At 44.4% G+C, this 24,123-nt stretch overlaps 1 protein-coding gene across 1 annotated transcript in view; it reads left to right on the top strand.

Annotated features, from left to right (window-relative positions):
• Nucleotides 1-19,722, top strand: part of LOC147457443 (uncharacterized) — a 71,132-nt gene extending 51,410 nt beyond the window's left edge. The window contains exons 3-6 of the mRNA XM_086513588.1: nucleotides 18,687-18,853; nucleotides 18,974-19,100; nucleotides 19,222-19,294; nucleotides 19,385-19,722. Coding sequence (XP_086369714.1) covers nucleotides 18,687-18,853; nucleotides 18,974-19,100; nucleotides 19,222-19,294; nucleotides 19,385-19,439 — 422 coding nt within the window. The 3' untranslated portion in view covers nucleotides 19,440-19,722. The remainder of the gene's footprint in view (nucleotides 1-18,686; nucleotides 18,854-18,973; nucleotides 19,101-19,221; nucleotides 19,295-19,384) is intronic.
• The last annotated feature ends 4,401 nt before the right edge of the window (nucleotides 19,723-24,123 follow it).

Here is a 24,123-nt window from a genome sequence, read left to right as displayed (position 1 = left end):
AAATCATGGTCTAGGATCCGAATGAATGTTGAATGTCGTGTGATGTCTTGTGATGTCTGGTGATATCCTGTGATGTCGTGTGATGTGACCGTCGATTTTGTACATGTGCTAGATGTGTGTTCCTAGTACGTAGGTACTAACGTCAGTGTCTGCTAAGACGGTTTATGGCTTTTGTCGGATTTGCAGGCGTAATCGCGATCGATTACAATGCTTTCAAGAGGGGGTATGTCACAAAGTGATGATGTGGCGGATAGCAGAAACCCTAATTTCTGCCAAAAACCTTAAAATTCTTGCAAACCCTAATTTTTGCTAGAAACCCTAATTTTTGAAAATCGCGGAGGTTGGAATATATATATATATATATATATGAAAAAAAATTAAAATTTTTAATAATGACAAGCGACGCGAATCTTGCTTTTTCTCTACGCCATGAGAAAGAGAGAGAACTTGCTTTAAAAAAAAAAAGAGACTCTCTAAGAGAGAGAGAGAGAGAGAACTGATGCTTTTTATTTTTAAAAGCTTTTGGGGCTCTGCTTTTGGGCATCCCTTGTAACCTTTAAATTAGTGGTGAGGGCCTCACTTCTCAGAGCATCTAGATGCAGAGTCTGAGAGTGAAACCCTAGCCACTCTCTTGTACTTTGAACTGATTAATATAAAAAGAAATACCGAAAGGGGCGCCAGTCTTTGGGGCCAATATCTCTAGGCACGGAACTCCGTCGGGCCAGTGCAAATCTATTGTGATCTGTGAATTGTGTTGAAGTGGTTATTTGGTGCTGTCGCGATTTTTGACTTGGAGTGTCCAAGTCTGTTACACCTTGCTTAAGCACAGTCCCTGCTTAAGCTCGGCCCCTACTTGCTTGAGCAATGTGTCTCTACACTTGACATGTGGCCCCTTTCCTCCCATGAGATTATGGGTCAGTGGTGAGGTGCTCACATACTATCCACCTCCCTCCTTTGTAGGGCTCGCCCCCTTATAGTAGCAAGTACTTTCCTTGTTAAGCAGGCATGCCCCCTGCTTAAGCACAACCCTAGCTTAAGCAAGCTGCCCCCTTGCCTGCTTGGACCTTAGTGACTAAAGATTAAAAATGTAAATACTATGTCTTAAGGCTTTTAACACTTACCTTTGGAGGCTTTAATGAAGACAACCCTAGGGTCTTTTGCTCCATTGGTTAACCTATCTCTTTGATAGACCTTCTCTCATTTGGGCCCCTTTACCATTGGCCCCGTGCTGAAATAGATCTATAAGCACATCTATATCTTAACCCTTGTTCCTGTTTATTCTCCCACATTAAGTGATCAGTTTAATATGAGAATCATTTGGGTTGGTAAGATATTAGATTTTATGACATCGGAGCTCTTGATTTCTTGGGTCATTGGCTTCCCAGAAGAATGTCATATTCGATAAGGAGTATATCCTCATCCCATATTGAAGCTCTTGATTTCTTGGGTCGTTGGCTTCCTAGAAGAATCTCATCCAATAAGGAATTTATTTAGTGGTTGGCACATTACAATGCAACAGAAATGCTCACATATGCATGTTACAAGACATAGAAACATAAAGTCGCCGATGAGCACTCCCCTCGCAAAAAACATCTAGGTCTGGGCCATGAGCTATTCAACGACTCCCTGATCACTCCTCCCGCATAACCTAACAAGGTCCGAGCTGGGAGATATAGAGGCCTTTTACAACCAAACGCCTCCTAGACGGCAGCGCCCCTCGGTCGCTTATCTGTGAGTTGGTTGGGGATTCCTTCTGTTTCTTCTCCTTTCTTCTAGTTTTTGGCCCCTCGGCCGGGATCTATTCCATTGGTCGGAAGTTGGAACTTGGTGGGAACTAAAAATAGGCGACTCGACAAGATTTTATAAGTTGGTAAAACATCTTTTGTTGCTTCTGCTTCTTCTTCTTAGGGTTTAGGCCCCTCGGTTGGGATCTGCAGGATGGCTTCGGCTTCGTTCTTTAGTGGCTTGACACGTCAGCAATTTGTGACATGCTTACCAAAAATTTCGCATGTTGAGGATCCTTGGAGTATTGAAGCATCTATTGAGCATAAACGTCGACCTATTGTTGACGCTGCATCTCCATTCTTTCGTATTCAGGTAGTGGAGACGGGCCGTACTCTTCCGAGTCTTCAAAAGGTGGTCAATGTCAGTTTGAATCTCCATTATTCTCTCCCGAACCTTAGTGGTCAGGTGCCACAGTTTCCTCTTGGCATTATTCGTTGACTGAATGCATGTGTGGTGCAAGTAAGGGGATCGGATCCTTCATAGAAGAAGAATGGTGTAGGTTCTGATACCATTGTAATAGACTTGGGCACTCCGAGTTGAAAATCTAGTGCAACACACGCGAGAAAAACTAAAAGAACCGAACAAAACCGAAAGAGAGACGACATGGCACGCCGAAGTTCCGCGCCCGGAGAGATTGGCCCCAAAGACTGGCGCCCCTTCTCGGTACTTCTTTATTATGCTTCACAAAGTGCAATGTCCGAGGGTCATCTTCTCTCTGCAGTGCTCCCAAGAAAATGTGCGGGAGAGAGGCCTTGGCAATGCTTTTAAAGGCCTCTGGCCAAAAGCATTACATGAAAAGCTTCAAGCCTAAAAGTATCTTACCCCAAAAGCTAACGCTAGGGCTCTCCAACGCAAATCGTGGAAATCCGTACAGTTGCCGCGTCATCATCACGAATTGCGGGCATCCATACAAGTGCCACGTCATCAATCTTCTACGCAATTTGGGGCCAACTTCCTCGACTGGGGTACCATAAGTTGGTACAACTTATTTGATATAACTTACAAAGTTGATGATCTTTAATTGTAGGCCTCTCGGATGTTGGGTTAAAGGCCCAAATAGCCCCCTTTAATGTATATTTTAAAGGTTACTAACCTTTGGCCAAGTTCACATTGAACTTGGCCACTAACCATAAATTGGTCCTATACAAAATAATAAAGGGAATGTGAGTTTTTTAACTCACTAACTTATTCCCCTACTCATCGTGAAGCGTGCCCTCTCTCTCTCCCCAACGTTTTGCTAGCGCTTCCACTCCTGCTGGCTTTAGCCACTTCTCTCTGCACACACTCTGCACTTCCTCACGTGCTCTTTCACTTGCACACACCGCCGCGCGCTCATCAACTGGTATCAGAGCCCGATTAGGGTTTGCCCCCAAACTTGCAAACGCTAGATTTCATCCAAGAAGGTCAACTTTCACGCGAGATTCTGTAATTTCGTCGCCAAAGGACTAGTCCCTAGACACTAGAGAGCTCCCGGCAACCCAAATTGACCCAAAACAGGCTGAAATTAGGTCAAAAATAGCAAATTACAGGTTATGACAGCAAAATACAGGTTTTGCAAATGATGTATTACGGTGTGGGAATACTTTTGCTAAGTCCCCGCTACCCGAAAACACTAACATTGCCGAAAAACAAGCCCTAAAACAGGTGTTTTAAGCAAATTTCAGATTTACGCAAGTTTTTGCAAGTGTTTTTTTGGGTGCGATTACATTGGGGAAAGTGCAAATTGATGCAATCCATGCACATTTGACAAATTTTGGCTATGTATGACCATTTGTGGCTCAATTTCATGCAATTTTGATGCTACAAATTGGGGCTTTTGCGCTTACATGCTTCTAAAGGCTTTGTATTAGCCTTATGTATGTCTTCTGAGGCTAAAAACAACTAAATTTGTTGTTTTCGAGCACAAATTCGCTCGCTGAAATTTTTCGCGTATAAATTCAGAAATTGAATTTTGTGACCAAATCGACCTATTTTGCCCCAAATTGCTCCTGTGACCATTTGGAGCTGTAGTGCACATCTCTGTGAGGCTATACTCCGATTTTTGCGCATTTTGCCCAAAAATACAACGTATTATCCCTCTTATTTCGTGCAACTATGGCCTCATCTTCTTCGGATGTGAAGAACCTCTTTGAGATTAGGAGGTTCGATGGTGCAGGTTTTGATCTTTGGAAAGACAGGATTCAAGGAATTCTATTCCTTAAGGATTGCAAAGGGGCACTTGAATAGGTGAAGCCACAGAATATGACAGTTGAAGAATGGGTTAGCATGAACAGGAAGGCCGTTACATACATTAAAATGGCCATGACAGATGAGACCGTCTGTCACGAGGACTTGGCAGTTATTAACCATGTCACAGAGATGTGGCAACTGCTAACCTTGGTTGTTGGTTTCTTTCCAATGGGGTTTATTTTATTTGTTTTGAGACCCTCTTTTTGAAGTAGCAAACGGTCGGCCATTGTATGACCAATGTGAACGGTAGATTCACCCGCAGACGGGAAGTGGTCGGCACTGGAATTCGTATGGTAAGAGGATGTCTAGGCTCAGAGCAAGATCATATAGGTCCCCCCGTCGCACTTAGCAAGTTGGTGGATACTAGGAAGTGAACTCAATTAAGGCGTAAAGTCAAGGTGGGACTACCAACAAAAAGTATCCGACATTTGGGCCACATTGCACTTTTGGATGCAGTCCCAATGAGGATAGATGGTCAAAAGACCAGTGGCAGCCCAACGGAAGCATCTCCTAAAATTTTGGGAATTGCTATTTTGGGCCGTGAAATGTGTTCGCGTCATTACCTTCGGTATGACTAGGGGAACATTTTACAACTCTGCCGCGAAGTCAACTGGGCAACCAGTCAGGATATTTTTAAGCGGCAAGCCCGAAACGGGCAAATGCTTGTAAATGCGCCAAGTGTCAACTTTTCGTGAACTTTCCTCTTGCAGTAAAATGGGCGCTGATTTGTAAGCTGGGAGAGGCCTCATTTGCAACCTGTCACAGGTTAAGAGCTATGGAGTGCTTCCTTTCCCTCTCATGTACAGTGTGGTGCTAGGAGTGATGTCCTGCACACTACACACTGCTCTCTCTCTCCCCTACGTGCAGTTATGTGATGCCCCACAAGAGGGCTACTCATTTGACTGATGTACAGTTGTGTGGGTTCATGCTTTTGTGCTGAGGCAAGAGCCTCCTTGAGCAGGAACAGGGGTAGCTAACTGCTGCTCCAAAGCAGGCACTGGTGAGGGTCATAACCTCACCGTACAGGTGCAAAATCAGCGCTGTGTATGCGCTGTAAATTCACTGTTTTTCAGCCATAGGGACGCCAGGACCATTGGGAATCGTGCCCCACTGGCAGAGGACAGTTAGGGGACTGTTTGGGGCTGAAAACAGGGCAAAAACCAGTAAATACAGCGTGCTGAATTTACTGTTTTTGGACAGGAATCAGAGGGTATACGCCAGTAGAAGCGAGTTCCAGCAGGGGAATTGGTTTCGCGCAAGTTTTGGGGTTGTTATGCTGCCAAAATTTGGCCAAAACAGGCGGTATCTAGTGGGATACAGTCAAAGGATTCCAAGGACTCTTCTTTGTACTTTACCCTCCTAAAGAATAAAGAAATACCGAAAGGGGCGCCAATTTTGGGGCCTACAGGTTGTCGGTGTCTGCTCGGAGCATTCTAGCTGCCGAGCCATGTGTGTATTCAAGTGTTAATTCCCGTCGCAGGTTCTCTTTGTAAAGTGCTCTGTGTGTAAGTCTAAAGTAAAGAATTTCGGGTGAAAGCCAACGCCTACCGCCCTACGGGCCGGTTTCATGGTTCCATTGCCGGGACATCAATCACTTTTTCCTCAAAGAGTGAGCCTGGATTGTTCAGGGTAAAGACTCACAGTGCAAGAACACGGGGATTACACTATGGCCGACAAGGGGAAGGGAATTATGGAAGAGGGTTCCTCTCCAAAGGACAGGCAGGAGATTCCTATGGTTTTTGAGATTGGCGAGAGCTCACGGCCACGTCAGTCTGTACCTCCTGTCAACGTGAATGTCCCTCCAGTAGTACAGGGCTTTATGACAGGGCAACTTGAGGATGATGCGTTTAAGACTCAGTTAGTTGCCGCGGTGAATGTCTTTTCGCAGCTGGTGCAGAATCCGAGGTTTATGGAATTCTTGCAAGCGCCACCAGTGCAACAACAAAATAGGCAACGTACGCCGCGTACAGAGCTTATTGAAGCTCAAGCCCAGGTACTTCATGAGGCGCAGGAGGAAAGGGAACACTCGCATGTTGCGGAGTCGGGGGCTCCAAAGCAGGTTCCTCCCGTGCTTGAACAGGTGGCTAGAACGCCTATTCCACAGGTTATGCCAGTTCAGCCCGCCACCTTTCAGAGCCAGCATGCTGTGTTGAATGGACAGGGAGCTGGATACCAGGCTATGCACTCAGTTTTTCCACCACCGACGGTACATCCTAGGTATTTCGGGGGTAGATCAGTGTTCCAAAGTATGGTTAGTTATGCGTCTGGAAGTCAGCCGTACATGCCAGGAAGAGTGTTCGGGGGTATGCAAGGCATCATGCCAAACCCCATGTATGGTACTATCGGCATGCAGCAAGGTTTCCACGGCAACCAGGGCCAGTTTGGGGTGCCACAGGGTCATTTTGGCACGGCTGGTTTTTTTGGACAGCAGCCAGATATCGCACCTCTGACGCAAAATGTGAATGGCCAACACGTGCCGATCATGCCTAGTACAGTGCCCATGTTGCAGACCATCCCGTATAACAACTTGGGGGCACTAGAGAAGCTGAAGGCTTACAAAGAAGGTTGTGCAGCGGTAAAGTTCAGTACCTTCAGTGGTTTCGAGGATAAGACAAAGGCACTCACTTTCCTCCAGCAGTTTGATACAGCTTATGCGGGAGGGAATTTTACAGAGGCCTCGAAGGTCAGGAAAGCTGCCACTTTCTTAAAGGACAATGCGCTTACATGGTGGACGACATTGTTAATGCAAGGACAGGCACCCGCCACTTGGGTTTACTTCAAGCAAATGTTTGCATCTGCTTGGCTATCAAATGAATTTGAAGCCGATGTCCTGACAGATTGGCACCAGCTTACGGTAGCTTCGTGCAAGAGCTTGCTGGAGTACAATAGTAGGTTTTGTAAAGCGTTACTCTCGGTGACCTCCTATAGATTTGTGCCACTGACAGAGCAGATAGAGAAGTATTGTTCTGGGCTGCCTAAAGGGCTTCGTGATTACTGTACAAAGAACAGAGTGGCTACCCTTACTCAGCTCATGGAAGTTGCGAACACTGGTCTTGCCCTGTTGAAAGGAGAGGACAGTGGATTTCCGAGCAGTGATAAAGGAGGGCAGCAAAAGAAAAATTCAGCGAAGAAGCCCTTTGTGAAAACGGCTCCTGATGCGTCACAGGGGTCGGAAGAGGCCACCAAAGACAAGGATTCAGCTGGGACTTCTGGAGCGCAGGCAAAGAAACAGAAAAGGAAGCCTTTTGTGCGCAAGTCGCTCGAGGAAAAAAAGGTCCTAATGGCTGAGAACAAATGCTTTATATGCGAGTAGCCTGGTCATATTTCTATCAATTGTCCACAAAGGAAAAGGCCAGCTGACTCAGAGGATAAAGAAGACCAGAAAGGCAAGAAGCCTAAACCCACAGCAGGTTTAGTGCCAGACATGGTGGGTGACAGGCCCAACACAGATGCCAGTGAGTTATGCAGGGCATGGGGTAAAGTCAGGGATCAGACGGCACTCATCTTCTTTGATCCAGGCGCCAAAGCCAACTTTATCTCACCAGAGTTAGCTATGAAGCTGGGCATCAGAGCTGAAGAGATGGGGTACACCGCAGAGGCAGGGTTGGCATGTCCTGGCCACTCAGAGTGTGTTACTCCCATCATTGGAAAACTGCGTCTGCATATTCAGTCGTATGTGGACACTAAAGAGTTTTACATCATGCCGCTGGAAGGTTGTGACGCCTTGTTGGGGATCCCGTGGATGTTCCGAGTGCATGGAGTCTTGGATGCCTACAACAAAAAGATCACTGTACAGCATAGGGGCAAAACTCACATCTTGGATGTAAAGCTTAAAGGAGAGTCAATCCCTATTGTATCTGCTTCTGCTATCACTTCTGTAATAAAGAATCATCTTTCTGTGTACTTGATTTTTACACGTGATGTCTCGGATAGGGATCAGTCAAATTTATCGGTGTTAGATAAAGAAAGGTCAACATTTTTGCAAAAGATTAGTGACTGTTTTTCTGATTCATTACCGTCGCAATTGCCGCCAGAGAGACCTGAGGACCATCGGATAGATTTGGTGCCAGGATGTAGCCCACCAAATAGACCTCCCTACAGGGTTAGTGCGGCGCAGCAGAAAGAGATTATGGGCTAGGTTGAGGAGTTATTAGAGAAGGGGCTGATTTAGCCTAGTTCTTCACCCTTTTGCTCCCCAGTGCTCCTAGTGCAGAAGAAGGATGGCTCATGGCGCATGTGTATTGATTACCGTGCGTTGAATAAGAATACCATCAAGAATAGGTTTCCTATTCCTCGCATTGATGATATTCTCGATCGTTTGGAGGGTGCTGCAATTTTCAGCAGGACAGACCTTAAGAGTGGGTACCATCAGATTCGTATAAGCCCAGAGGATGTGCACAGGACTGCGTTTAGAACGACATTTGGTCTTTATGAGTTTCTAGTGATGCCGTTTGGGCTAACAAATGCTCCTGCCACGTTCAACAGAATGATGGACCGGATTTTCCGCTTGCATCAACAGTTTGTTGGAACATTCTTCGATGACATGATTGTGTATTCGAAGAATGAAGAGGAGCATAGGTGTCACTTGACCATTGTGTTCGAAGAGCTGCGCAGTCACAGGTTACTTGTCAATCCTAAGAAAAGTGAATTCTTCCTCGAAGAGATCCACTTTCTGGGCCACATAGTCTCAAAGGATGGTGTTAGAATGGATCCCGCAAAGGTCGAAGCTATCAAGACATGGCCAGACTTCAAGACTGTGCACGATGTCAGAAGCTTCTTGGGATTGTGTTCCTACTATAGAAGGTTTATCAAAAATTTTGCAGAGATAGCATCGCCTCTTCACGCATTGCAAAAGAAATAGGTCACTTTCAGATGGACCCAAAAAGAGATTTCAGCTTTTAGTCTCTTAAAGGAAAAGTTGACTTCAGATCCAGTTATTGTTTTGCCAGATCTCAGGAAGTCATTTGTGGTCCAGTGTGACGCGTGTGGCAGTAGTATCGGAGCAGTGCTAATGCAAGATGGACGGGTAGTAGCCTATGAAAGCCGAATTTTGCAAGGGCCAGAGAGGACTATGCAAGTCTATGAGAAAGAGCTCTTGGCCGTTATTCATGCGCTTTCTATCTCTAAGCACTACCTCTTAGGTGCTGATTTTGTTGTCCAAACAGATCATCAGACCTTGCGATACTTCTTGACACAGTCAAAGTTATCCGAAAAGCATATGCGATGGGCAAACAATCTTTCCATGTTCCACTTCCAGATTATGCATGTGGAAGGCAAGAAGAATGTTGTGGCTGATGCGTTATCAAGAAAGCCACAAATTGCAGCTGTGTCAATTCCTTATCATCATGAGTTAGATGACATGAAGGAACAGTATACTGCTGATGAAGATTTTGCAAGGATCTTTGAACAGTTACAAGAGGGGCAACATCACGAGCACTACCTTTTCAGAGATGGTTTTATGATGATGCATGGCAGACTTTGTGTCACTAGGCCACTTCGACATAAGGTCATGGAAGAGAGTCATGTCCCACCGTATGCAGGGCATCGTGGCATTGATGCGACAGTTAAAGCGGTAGAGACGTTCTTCTATTGGCCTACCTTGAGGAGAGATGTGGATGCCTTTGTGCGAGCATGCATAGTTTGCCAAAAGGTCAAGTTTGACAGGCAAAAGGCACCAGGGTTGTTACAACCACTCCCGATTCCGGATAAGCCATGGGAAAGCATTGCTATGGACTTTATCTTTGATCTTCCAAGGACACCAATAGGGAATGATGGTATATGGACCATTATCTGCAGGTTCAGCAAGCAAGCCCATTTTATGCTTGTCAGGAAGAAGATAAAATCTGATCAGATGGCACGCTTGTTCATGTACAATGTGTTTAAGTACCATGGTATGCCACAATCGATTATCAATGATCGTGATCCTCGCATGACCAGTTTACGATCTTTCACTCCTACAACATCTAAGGCTACTACTCTCAAGTTCTCGTCTTCGTTTCATCCACAAACTGATGGACAGTCAGAAGAGGCCAATTCTACTGTCTTAGATCTGCTGAAATGCTATGTGTCAGATAATAAGGGCAAGTGGGAACAGTATTTGCCTATGCTTGAGTATGTGTACAATAATACGGTGCATTCGTCTACTGGCAAAGCACCTTTTGAAATTGTTGAAGGCGGCAAAAAGGTTCCTCCCATTTTGCACACAAAGGACAAGATCTTTGAGGCAGATCGATATGTTGAGAACATGGATGAGATGTATAAGAAGATTAAAGTTGCCTTGGAGAAAACTCAGGCAAAACAGAAAAAGGCTGCTGATCGTCACCATCGTGAATTGCTACTATCACCTGGTGATTGGGTTCTCTTAAGGTTCGAAAAGGCAAGATTAAAGAAGATGAAGGGCAAGGAACAGTTGTTTCCTAAGCTCAGCATGCGTTACTATGGGCCTTTTCAAGTGCTTGATAAGATCAGCGATGTGGCTTACAGGCTGAAATTGCCTGATGCGTGGAAGATTCATAATGCGTTTCACGTGAGTCTTCTAAGACCCTTCGTGGGTGATGTGCCAGAAGATATGCCAGTTGAGGATCAACCAGAAGTTGAGGAACTTGATGAGATCTTGTTACCTGAGCAAGTTTTGGCACATAAGGATAGAAAAGTTAAAGGACAAGTTGCAAGACGCTATTTGGTGAAGTTCAAGAACTATCCGCCTATGGATGCAAAGTGGATGGAAGAGCATGAACTGTCAGAGTAACCAAATGTATTGCAGCTTTACCTTGAAGCCTTTGGGTTACAGCCTACTTATGCCCCAACCCAACGTGTGCAAAGGAGGGGTAATGATAGAGCTAGTACATCAAATGTACATATGAATTCAGTGCCATAGATGGAAAGGGCAAAAGTATGAAGGCCTCATTAAGTCATTTGTATCTATGTATGTTAGGACCTTTCTTGCGGATACATGCGATGATAAAAGAGTGTTAATAGCACAAGATCATCAGTGGCGTGTATTTATGGTATGCAATCGAGGACGTTTGCGATTTCAAGAGGGGGGTATGTCACAAGGACGTGGCAGTTATTAACCATGTCACAGAGATGTGGCAACTGCTAACCTTGGTTGTTGGTTTCTTTCCAATGGGGTTTATTTTATTTGTTTTGAGATCCTCTTTTTGAAGTAGCAAACGGTCGGACATTGTATGGCCAATGTGAACGGTAGATTCACCCGCAAACGGGAAGTGGTCGGCACTGGAATTCGTATGGTAAGAGGATGTCTAGGCTCAGAGCAAGATCATATAGGTCCCCCCGTCGCACTTAGCAAGTTGGTGGATACTAGGAAGTGAACTCAATTAAGGCGTAAAGTCAAGGTGGGACTACCAACAAAAAGTATCCGACATTTGGGCCACATTGCACTTTTGGATGCGGTCCCAATGAGGATAGATGGTCAAAAGACCAGTGGCAGCCCAACGGAAGCATCTCCTAAAATTTAGGGAACTGCTATTTTGGGCCGTGAAATGTGTTCGCGTCATTACCTTCGGTATGACTAGGGGAACATTTTACAACCATGCCGCGAAGTCAACTGGGCAACCGGTCAGGATATTTTTAAGCGGCAAGCCCGAAACGGGCAAATGCTTGTAAATGCGCCAAGTGTCAACTTTTCGTGAACTTTCCTCTTGCAGTAAAATGGGCGCTGATTTGTAAGCTGGGAGAGGCCTCATTTGCAACCTGTCACAGGTTAAGAGCTATGGAGTGCTTCCTTTCCCTCTCATGTACAGTGTGGTGCTAGGAGTGATGCCCTGCACACTACACACTGCTCTCTCTCTCCCCTACGTGCAGTTATGTGATGCCCCACAAGAGGGCTACTCATTTGACTGATGTACAGTTGTGTGGGATTATGCATTTGTGCTGAGGCAAGAGTCTCCTTGAGCAGGAACAGGGGTAGCTAACTGCTGCTCCAAAGCAGGCACTGGTGAGGGTCATAACCTCACCGTACAGGTGCAAAATCAGCGCTGTGTATGCGCTGTAAATTCACTGTTTTTCAGCCATACGGACGCCAGGACCATTGGGAATCGTGCCCCACTGGCAGAGGACAGTTAGGGGACTGTTTGGGGCTGGAAACAGGGCAAAAACCAGTAAATACAGCGTGCTGAATTTTCTGTTTTTGGACAGGAATCAGAGGGTATACGCCAGTAGAAGCGAGTTCTAGCAGGGGAATTGGTTTCGCGCAAGTTTTGGGGTTGTTATGTTGCCGAAATTTGGCCAAAACAGGCGGTATCTAGTGGGATACAGTCAAAGGATTCCAAGGACTCTTCTTTGTACTTTACCCTCCTAAAGAATAAAGAAATACCGAAAGGGGTGCCAATTTTGGGGCCTACAGGTTGTCGGTGTTTGCTCGGAGCATTCTAGCTACCGAGCCGTGTGTGTATTCAAGTGTTAATTCCCGCCGCAGGTTCTCTTTGTAAAGTGCTCTGTGTGTAAGTCTAAAGTAAAGAATTTCGGGTGAAAGCCAACGCCTACCGCCCTACGGGCCGGTTTCACCGTCATTGATGTGAAAGGTCTCACGATTGCTTTTGATGTGTGGGAGAAGTTAAAGGGAATGTATGAAAATACAACGCCTGTCAACCAGGTGCACTTGATGCGAAAACTTGTTGGCATGCAACTAGATGAGTCCAAGAGCGCGGCAGAGTACTTGTCATTATTCGCAGGTACTTTGTCGTAGTTACAGGATTCTGGCTTGCCCCCTTTTGATGATAAGCTGAAAGCTATCTTCTTGCTTATGACCTTACCTGAGTCATGGGACCCCAATAACCCCAATTTGAGTACTTGTCATTATTCGCAGAGTACTTTGTCGTAGTTACAGGATTCTGGCTTGTCCCCTTTTGATGATAAGCTGAAAGCTATCTTCTTGCTTATGACCTTACCTGAGTCATGGGACCCCAATAACCCCAATTTGACCTTTGATGGTGTCAGGGGTTCTATCTTGAATGAACAAATCAGGAGGGAAGCAAGTGGAGAGGGAGGCAGCTCTGTCAACATGGTTAGAGGCAGGATAGAAAAGAAGAATGCTTATGCACAAAGGAGTAAGAGTAAGAGTAAAGAAAGGGGAAATGCAAGCAAAGGCAAGGGTGATGTGACTTGCTATCAATGTGGCAGGAAAGGTCACAAGAAAGCTGAGTTAGAACGGAAAAAGACTGGCGGAGACAAAAAGAAAGAGAAGAAGGAAGTCAAGGCAGATGCACAAGATAGCTCAAAGGACAAAGAGAAGGCCAATGTGGCTTCTAGTGTCGTGATTGAGGAGCTGTCAGATGTAGAGGACATCTTGTGTGCCACTTTGTCAGATGATGATGCTTATGACTTTGATGCCTCTCTAAATGTTCATTCACAGGACATGCAGATCACAGAGAGTGATCTTATTGATGCTTTGTTGACTGTCAATGTTGCATTGTCCCAGACTTGGATTGTTGATTCCGGTGCTTCATTTCATGTGACTCCTATCAAGGAGTGTTTCTCTACTCTTGATGTAGGCAAGCGTGCCCATGTATACCTTGGAAACAATCATGCATGTTCCATTGAGGGCATTTGACACTCTGCATCTCTCCATAGATGGCACAAATGAGCTTGTCTTGCATGATGTTAGATATGTGCCGGGAATCAAGAAGAGTCTGCTTTTTGTTGGTCAGATGGATATGCATGGTTACAGCATCTTGTTTGAGAGAGGATCATGGAAAATGACCAAAGGCTCAAGGCTGATTGTAAAGGGCACAAAGAAAGGGACACTTTATTGCATGCATGGAAAGGCCGTGCTGGGCAAGTTTATTACATTGGCTGAAATTAACTCTCACATGGAGTTGTGGCACAAGAGGCTTGGCCATATGAGCCAAAAGGGCCTTTCTAAGCTTTGTACTTTGAACAAGCTTGATGCTAAAGGCACAAAGCTTGATTTTTGTAATGAATGTCAATATGGAAAGCAAGTAAAGCGTTCTTATTACTCTGGTGTCTCTCGTAAATCTTGTGTGCTTGATCTTGTACATTCTGATGTATGTAGCATGCCTACTAAGTCTCTGGGTGGTAAAATTTGGGTTTATTTGCTTAAGTCTAAGGATGAAGCCTTTGCTACGTTTAAGAGATTTCATGCATTTGTGACCACCCAAACAGGTAGAAAGCTAAAATGCTTGCGTACAAACAATAGGGGGGAGTACACAAGTGCTGAATTTAACAAGTTTTGTGAAAATTTGGGCATTAAGAGGGAGCTTACTGTGCCATACAACCCCTCTTCTAATGGTGTGGCTGAAAGATTCAATAGGACACTTTGTGAGAGGGTGAGATGCATGCTGTCCACAACTAATCTCTCTCATGGATTTTGGGGAGAAGCTTTGAAAAGTGCAGTGCATATATGCAATCGATCCCCTCACATGTCTTTGAAAGGTGACATCCCTGAATAGGTTTGGTCTGGCAAGCCTGCTTCATATGATCACTTACGCATTTTTGGTTGCGGAGCTTTTGTGCATGTTAGACCTCAGTTGAGGAGTAAACTAGATGCGAAGTCCATTAAAGGCCTCTTCATGGGATATGGTGAAGAAGGCGAAATGGGTTACAGGATTTGGTTACCTCAGCTCAAAAGGGTTGTACACAGCCGGGATTTTGTTTTTAATGAGGCAAGGCTGCTTCAAAACAATTGTGCCTCAAAGCATGACCATAAAAGGTGAAATTTCAGCATGACCAGCCACCTGTTAGGCCTATTTTTGACCCTCAGATGCACCACAAATGGCTGAAAATGTAGATGATCCAGTGGTGTTTGAGCCAGATGATGTTGGACAACAAATTGAGGCTCCTGAAGGGTATTTGCAGCCAAGAAACAATGCTGAAAATGGTGCTGAAAATGATGTACAACAGCCCATTGTTGATGATTTTGTAGTGCCACCTGATGTAAACCTATTGCCGGATAATGTGGATCATTGGGTGAGGCGGTCTACTCGTCAAAGACGGCCTGTGAGTCGATATGACCCCTCTTTGCATTACATTATGTTGACAGATGAGGGAGAGCCTCTTACATATAAAGAGGCAAAGACATGTGAGCACAGCGACAATTGGGAGCTTGCTATGCAGGAAGAGATTAAAGCTTTGCATGCTAATCATACTTGGGATTTGGTTGAATTGCCCAAAGGAAGGAAGGCTATTCCTAACAAATGGGTGTATAAAATCAAGACTGTTGATGCAAAACCCAAGTATAAGGCAAGGCTTGTTGCAAAGGGATATGTTCAAACCAAGGGCATAGACTTTCAGGAAGTGTTCTCTCCTATTGTGAAGATGACCACTTTGCGTGTATTGTTTGCCATTGTGGCTGGTCTTGATTTGGAAATGGACCAAATGGATGTACATACCACTTTCTTGCATGGTGATGTGGAAGAAGAGCTTTACATGAAGCAACCCGAGGGTTTTGTCATCCCTGGCAAGGAACATTTGGTATGTATGCTCAATAGAAGCTTGTATGGGCTGAAACAGTCATGTAGATAGTGGTACAAGAAGTTTGATCGCTTCATGCTTAAACATGGTTACAAAAGAAGCCATGCAGACCATTGTTTGTATACCAAACGTGATGAGGATGGCAACCCTATCATTCTTGTGCTCTATGTAGACGATATGTTGATAGCTGCAAGGAAAAGAAGCACTGTTGATGCTCTTAAAGGGCAGCTGAAATCTGCGTTTTCAATGAAAGATCTTGGGGCAACTGAACATATACTTGGAGTGCGTGTTACACGGCAAAGAGACAAGCGCCTATTGTATTTGTCGCAAGAAAAGTACATTGAAAAGGTGCTGGACAGATTTAACATGGCTGAAGCAAAGCCTCTTGGTGTGCCATTACAGCCATATGTCAAAATCTCCAAGGATGATTGTCCCAAGTCAAAGGAAGAAGCCAATGACATGCAAAGTGTGCCTTATGCTTCAGCTTGTGGTTCACTTATGTATGCTATGGTTGCTACTAGGCCTAACATAGCCCATGCAGTGGGAGTCGTGAGCCTGTTTATGGCTAATCCAGGCATGTTGCATTGGGATGCAGTGAAGTCCATTATGAGGTACTAGAAAGGGACTAAAAACAAATGCCTTTGCTATGGTAAAGGACCAATGGAGTTGAAGGGATTTTGCGACTCTGACATGGCTGGTGATGTGGATACACGGAAATCCACAAGTGGCTATGTATTTACTCTTGCAGGAGGTGCTGTTTCATGGTGTTCTAGATTGCAAAAGATTGTTGCATTGTCTACGACAGAGGCTGGATATATTTCAGCCACTGAAGCTTCCAAAGAAGCTATTTGGTTAGCACGCCTATGCAGTGAGTTTGGTTTGCCTGCCAAGGCACCTATGCTTGGTTATGATAGCCAGAGTGCCATATGTCTAGCAAAGAACGCCATGTTTCATGCACGCACAAAGCATATTGATGTGTTGTATCACTTCATACAAGAAGTGCTTGAGGATGGCCTTATTACATTGGTTAAGGTCCATACATCACAAAATCCAGCAGATGCTCTCACTAAGTGCTTACCCAAAGCACAACATCATCTATGCATAGAGATGGTGGGAGTCACGTAGCTTAAAGGTGCCATTTATGCCTTTAAGTGGGAGGTTGTGGGTTAAAGGCCCAGTTGGCCCCCTTTAATGTATATTTTAAAGGTTACTAACCTTTGTGAACTTGGCCACTAACCATAAATTGGTCCTATACAAAATAATAAAGGGAATGTGAGTTTTTTAACTCACTAACTTATTCCCCTACTCATCGTGTAGCGTGCCCTCTCTCTCCCCCCAACGTTCTGCTAGCGCTTCCACTCCTGCTGGCGTTCGCCACTTCTCTCTGCACACACTCTGCACTTCCTCGCGTGCTCTTTCACTTGCACGCACCGCCGCGCGCTCATCATCGGATAGGCTCTATAAGTTAGTAAAACTTCTTCTGCATCTTTCACTAGAGTTTGGACCCCTCTTTGTCTGGAGTCCGTCCTTCAGGTCTTGCCAGATCGTCACTTTGTGACAGAAAGCGAGAGCTTCGTGGGTGTCTTTATAGCGTCAAATTTAAGTGCTTGCCCACCCGCTTTAAATTCCTTGGTTTTCCCACTCTTTTGTTCAAGATGATCGAACTGACTCAATCTGTAACCTCGTCTCTGCCTTGTTCCAAATATTGACTCGTCCGAATCAGAACTATCTGAGGAAGAGGTATCCTTGTCAGCACTGTCAGAGTGTTTTCTGTATTTCCAAGATCCTTTACGGGATCTGTTCTTCTTGGATCGTTTGTCCCTACTGCTCTTCTTGCTCTTCCAAGTCTTTTTGCGCTTTTGGTGCTTTCTGTCCTCCCTGCTTGAGTCGGAGGAAGAGGAAACTCTCAGAGCTATCCAAAGACGAGGTTGAACTGGGAGCATCCTCAAAGCGTACACTCTTCTTGGATCTGCTAACTGCTTTGAATGTAGATTCCCGACCTAGATAGCCGGGGTAATCCGTTGCGCGACTTTTCTTTCGAGAGCCGCTCGAAAATTTCATTACTCAGTTGACCGTTGCTCCATTGCATTGTCAAACTCATCCTGCGAGTACAATCTTTGCTTATCTGCATTTTGTTTAGATTTCTGCTTCATTGCTGACATGACAGGTGGTCGTTTGCCATCCCAAATGAATCTTGTCAAGTGGATGATTCTTCAGAAATTTCGCATACTGCTGATCCTTGGCGTATTAAAATTTATTTGAGCATATGGTTGGCACATGTGTCAACTTGAAGCTGTCGTTGGGCTTCCATCCTTTCGAGGTTTTTTGGCAGAAGAGGGTTGTACTTTTCTCCTGAGTTCTCGGAAGAAGTCCGACTCCCGCTAGATCATCTGTTGGTTTCCTCACTCAAGCGAGTAGGAATAACTGTCTCCTTCTTGCTAGATTCAGTGCCAGAATCCATGTGTGCTGTGGGAAAAGGGATCGGATCCTTAGAAGAATCGTCTGAGCTCTGATGCCACTGTTATAGAACTTGGGACACTTAAAGCCAAAGATCTACAGCCACACACGTGAGAGCAGTCTGCCGCACTCTTTGCCACATCAGCAGTCATCCATAGAGTTTGTGCACATCAGCAGCCTGCTGTATATCTTCTGTACAACCATGTGGCATCTGCCCCATCATCTGGTGACACATTGCCTGCATGTCCTCAGTGCCAAGCCCTCCACCATGGCCACCAATACGGTTATTTAGACAAGGCTCATACATACTGTGCGTAACTAGTGGGATACTTGAGCTGAGGAGCATAGAAGCATGTTCTTGAGATGCTGGTCTTGTATTACTGTGTGCTTAACCTGGGGCATACCATCTGGCATTATGCCCCCCCAGTGTTGTTTATTCTGCACTTATTTCACATTCCACCTTGATATGCACAGCCAGTTTGGCTATACAGTCGGGTATCTTGGAAGTCTTGTACTCCCCTAGAGATCGTCGTCTCCAGCCAGCATTCGATGGGGCGTACAGTAAACAGTAACTAGTAAAACAGCTCTGTTCTTAATTGAAAAAAGCACTGGGGTCGGTTGGGGGGGGGGGGGGGGGGGCGGGGGGGGGGTCTACATTAGTGTTTGTCTGTGTTATCCATCAGTCTTATGAACGATTGCAATGAATTTGTAGCTTGTGCTTGTTGAGTTAAGCCTTCAAGATTAATCTTGCTTGAGTGTCATAGGGAATGTACCTGCGGCTCCTAGATTGGGGACTTTGGGCAGGAGGTCGAGACCTGAACCTGCTGTGTATGTTCCCCTTCCAAGTTTTCAGGATTCCCTACTTTTCAGTCCGACAATTGATCTGACGAGTGCCCTCGACAATTATGAGGGGTATCATAGTATTCCTGCTGTAAGAATCATGTGACACAGTTTTGAACTTTTTATATGGTGTGTGCATGCCTCTTGTGTATGGTACACATGGTCTTACCTTAATACAATGGCTGTCCTTGTTTTTATGTTATGTTTGCAGAAAAAGAAGCATTGCCTTTTCCCTCCTGAATCACGGTGCTTACCTCCTCCTGAGGTATCTCGTGAAGTAAAGCTCACTTGTGCAATATGCATGGACACCATGGAGGAAGAAACCTCCACAATTTGTGGTCACATATTTTGCCGCAAATGTATAGTGGAGGCTATCAGAAAGCAAAAGAAGTGTCCCACTTGCAGGAAAAGATTAGTGAACAGTCAAATTCACCGCATTTATTTTTGATGGCACCACAGGAATGCTCACATCAAGAATTTGGACCAAGAGTTTTGCTCTGTGGATTCACCTTAACGGACTAGAGGGTGACATGTAAATTTATGTTTTGCAGCGTTCTACCTAAACTCATGTTAAAAGTGGGATTTGTTCAACCATGGGTCACATATCATTTGTTCATTGTAGGATCTGTGATTCATGGAAGAGACTGGCTTGCAAATGCGAGCTTCAATGTAATTGAGTCATATATGTACGTTAGTCATACAAGATCGTGTCTTTAAAATCCCGTTGCCTATGGAAGAGATTCTACTTACCAAAGTCGAACAAGATGGTGTCTTTGATACCTCTCATGCTGTCCAAGAGATGTTTCTGACCACATTTTGTGCAGTGAAGGCTTTGGGCGTTCATATGGAGAGTACATATCAAGCATTTTCCCCTTTCTGTGTGCCACAGGACAAATGAGTCCAAGAAAAACGTGCAAGCAAACTGTATGTATTATGAAATGTACAACAAATTCTTGTACACATCTTTTGGCTTTCAACAAGCTTTTTGTGACTTTATCAAGTCGCGATGTCTTGGTAATGTTCGTCTCACCAAGGGGTTTAATGGGCAAATGAAACATGTAGATTGCGCTCTTAGTTGAGTTCAAGGCTATGTTGCTGGGTAGTTTGTCCTGTGACAGCAGTCTAGAGCTTGTCTGATGTGAATGCAGTTTCTTTGCTTCCATCTCCTGCTTGTAGAAGGCTGGCTGTAGGCAAACTACCTGTTATTGTTGATTGGCACAGCCTTCTCTTAATGGCTAGAGAGAGAAAATATCCGTACTTGCACTGAAATGGGCCACGGAAGTAACAGCAATGGGAATGCCAAAGCTGCATATGTACGAAGGGCTTTGAACATTCACACGCTGTTAAGACTCACATAAAGGGTTTCGAGAGACTTCTTCGAGAAGAAACACTCTCAAAACGACCTTGACAAAAAATGACCCTGGAACGGCATTTTTACTGCTGAAGAAGCGCTTTAACTGAGGGAGTATGGGCAAGTCAGTGCCAGAAGTGATAAGATACCTCTTGGAAGAATAGTCTGGCTAGGTTACTGGGTTTGGGGTTCTTCCTTCATTAATGCTTATATAGGGTGCATATCTATTGGGAGCATTATTACTTTCTTTCGCATGTAGTTGAAGCAATTACGTATAGGTCATATTGATCATATAACAAAGGATACATTAAGTGAAAAGGCTTGTTTAGGAACTTGAGTACCAAAGAAGATTTAAATCATTCAGCGCTTCACATGCAAAAGTCGAATGTATGCCTAACTCGCTTCTTCACTAAGGCGTCTTTTAGAATGCCAAAAAACAATTTTGGATTTGTTTATTCAGTTTTCAGCTTGGTCATAAGCTTGTAGACAACCAGTTTTCATTTGAGTCTGATTTGATTCTTGTAGGATTGTGTTTGATTGGGATGTAGACAAGATGCAAAGTGTGTTGAAGTGTTGTACCCAATGTTTTGGATACAAATGGAATCGTTGTCGACGTTTTCGCTTTGAGGGCCAAGAATGTGAGAGGATAGTCTTTTGTAGGTTGTATGGTAAGACTCCAGTACTGATGAGCTGTCTGCATCCTATCAATATGATATGCAACCTTGACTCATCTACATATTGAGCGCCATGAGATCAATAGAGAGTTCATTAATGCTCACAAATTATGGTTGACTGAGGCTTTAGTTTCCAGCACCATATTGAAAAGCCCTCTAGCTCTCCTACTCAACTTTTCTGCATGGCATCATAGTGGGTAGTGCGAAAGCCTACTGTCTCACTATTGTATAGCTGCCCTCCTCTCCCTCTGTCATTATGCGTGCGACAAATAAAGACTTTGCTCTTGTGCCTTGGACTCAACGACCATTTTCCAACGACCGAGAATGGTCCTTCAGGGACCATCTGAAGGACCATTCCCCATGGCTCTCTGCCTGTGCCAATTCGCACATATTATGGAGAATGGTCCGTCTGACGGACCATTCCCTACATAATGGATGTTCGATATGCTAGCCTCAACCATTAATTACATGATGAAAATGTCATGCAACAACATGTGCTGGATGCTTATGTCAACAGACTCTTAAGGGCTTGGAAATGCATGTGCAATTAATGATCACAACATTTGACAATGCAAAGAGTGGTAACTTTTGACTAATTTTACTTGCTGATTGTCTCAAAATATATCCACCATTTTGGAGGGCTTGCACCTGATGAAATATGGCAATGCATGTTCAAAATGTCCTCTTGCTCCATGAACTGTTTTCTTAACAAATTCATCCATACCTTTAGTTGATGGTTACCGTCCCATACTACAAAAAACACTTGCTGGTATGTGAGCACCTTGGTTGATTGTGTAGCTTGTTGTCATATGCCATGCTGATCTCTTTGAGAGCTAATGATCTTCCTTAGGTACCCCCCACACGGAGGGGGGTAATCAAATATTTGGTTGGAGTTACCTCCATCACTTCATGCACACACGTAAAATGTTTTTTGTTGTAATTTGAAAGGGGACAGGTAGGCTAACTGCACGTCTAAGAGGGCTAACTGCACGTCTAAGAGGTCCAGTTGAGGCACCAAAATTAGTTTTGAACATTGGGATCTTCCCATATCCTTGAAATTCATTCTCACACCTTTTTCAAAGCTTAAGTGATTGCAATTTTGCCTCAAAAGACTCACTTTCTATTATCTCTCTAGTCTCAATCTTTTCTCTCTCATCCTTGGGAAAAGGTTAAGGTCAAATTAGAGGACTCACAAAACTGCAAGCGCCCTTTTGACGTGTGACTGCAAAGGAAATGGTCATTTTCTTTTTTCTTGTGATGTGAGTGTTGTTTTTAGGGGGGTAACATATAACAATTACCCCCATGCGTGTGGGGGCCCTCTTATCTATGCAATGATCTGCAAGACAATTATTACTGGATATCTCTTCATTGGCATGATCGAGGAAGTCGCTAATGTAATGATCTTCAAGCCAATTATGACCAGATTTGGCATGTTCGGAAGTAGCTCGTCCCTATCTGTGCAATGATCTTCTTAGCCAATTTTGAAAGAGGTAATAACGAGATCAACCTTTTCTTTCCCTGCATGCAGCTTTCTTTTTGTGTCAATGCTACACGCTCCACTTATTGGCTTTGTGAAGATTGAATGGCATGTGTGAAGAGAGAGAAGAGCTTGAGAACGAGAGCTGGAAGGGGAAGGGAGAGGGAGAGGGAGAGGCAGCGGCACAGCGGGAGAGAGGTAAAGCGATACCTTGGATAGCTCAAATGCCACGCGATCGAAGAAAATGTGAAAAGAAAAGAGAGAACCTAAACTAGCGCACGGCATCCAGAGAGAGAGAGAGAGAGAGAGAAGAGAGTTTTAATGTGGTAGGAAACTCTCCCAAGAGACCTTAAAGATCTAACCGACGAGGAGTTGAGCTTAAGACCTGTTATTCAAGGGGGAAATGGCATAACCAATCTACCACACTTGGGTGATAGAAAGGTTATACCGTTTTCCTCTTTTTACTAGCGTGCACACACACACACAACCACACACACACACACACACACGAGAAGAAGAGAGTTTTAATGTCGTAGGAAACTATCCCAAGAGACCTTAAAGAGAGAGAGAGAGAGAGAGAGAGGGGGGGGCGGGGGGGAGAGAGGGAGGCGGTGGATAGTGGGAGAGAGACTCGAAAAACTTATGCAAGGCAATATGTTGTATCAATTCATACCTGTATCATATCAATTGTTCTTTCAAAGTAGGAGTTATATGTATATCTATACTATATATTATTCTCAGTTCTCTCCAAAAGTCACAATACTTAGTACTATATCTATATTTATATTATTTAAACTCTTTACCAAGGCCATAGAGTTTCACTCCCCCCTTCAATTTTGAAGGGTGATTACTTTTGTTTTTGTAAAGAATGGCTCTACTTCGCATTTTGAAGGCCCTAAAGAATACCCAACACTATATGGCATGGGTGTGGTTAATTGAGATCAAGGGTGGAGGTGACAAATCATGACATGCATGCATTGTAGACCATGTGATCGGCACCCAAATTTACAAATCAGTATGCACTTACAATGTAATGCATAGGAGTACCATGATCTTCAGTGAAAGCATGTGAGCGTGGTGGTTAGAGCCCATGCCTTGAATATGGAAGGTCGTGGCTTTGACGTGTAAGGTGCGAGACAATTTTGATTAGCTCAAATTTACTTGCTGGCCCGAATTTACTTTTGTGTCCTAAATTTACTCGACAATCCAAATTCGACGGTCAGAATGACCCCCAATGTCTATCCCATTGGAATTTGCCCGAGCTAGATTGTGCGGAGCATAAAGAACTCCCTTTTCCTTTCTAGCCTTGAAATTTATACTTTGAGCTTCAAAAAATGTAGAACTTTCAATATTTCATGCATTGTATAATGTTGAGCTAAAATCTCGCACTTGGCACCTTCATGTATAATTTTCTTCTAGCCCCGAGAATGTGCACATTGCATGTTGTAGCTTTGCACAAAGAGTCAAAGTCGAATGATCTCGGAGTCGATTGGCGCTACCTACACCTTATGTGGGACAACATGAGCGTGCACGCACGCGTACACACACACACACACACAGGGGGGAGGGGGGTTCTCGAATAGGGCCTACCAAAAATATTAAAAATTACAATTTTAGTGGCAAAAATACACTAAACATGGCTTATTACAAACATCGGGAATCTCAAATAGCCCCAAAATAAAACAGCATGATAGACGTAGAAAAGTTGAATATCCAATACATCCATGATCACTCTCTCATCACCCCGATCATACCTATTGAAAATTTGCTACACCCTTACATGGGGCACTGGTGTATGTGTGTGTTAGAGAGAGAGAGAGAGAGAGAGAGAGAGAGAGAGAGAGAGAGAGTCATCCATG

This window comes from Adiantum capillus-veneris, chromosome 5 (genome assembly GCF_014529385.1).
Source record: "Adiantum capillus-veneris isolate H3 chromosome 5, ASM1452938v2, whole genome shotgun sequence".
Lineage (NCBI taxonomy): Eukaryota > Viridiplantae > Streptophyta > Polypodiopsida > Polypodiales > Pteridaceae > Adiantum > Adiantum capillus-veneris.
The sequence above is the reverse complement of the archived record's forward strand: the minus strand, read 5'-3'. Positions and strand labels throughout refer to the sequence as shown.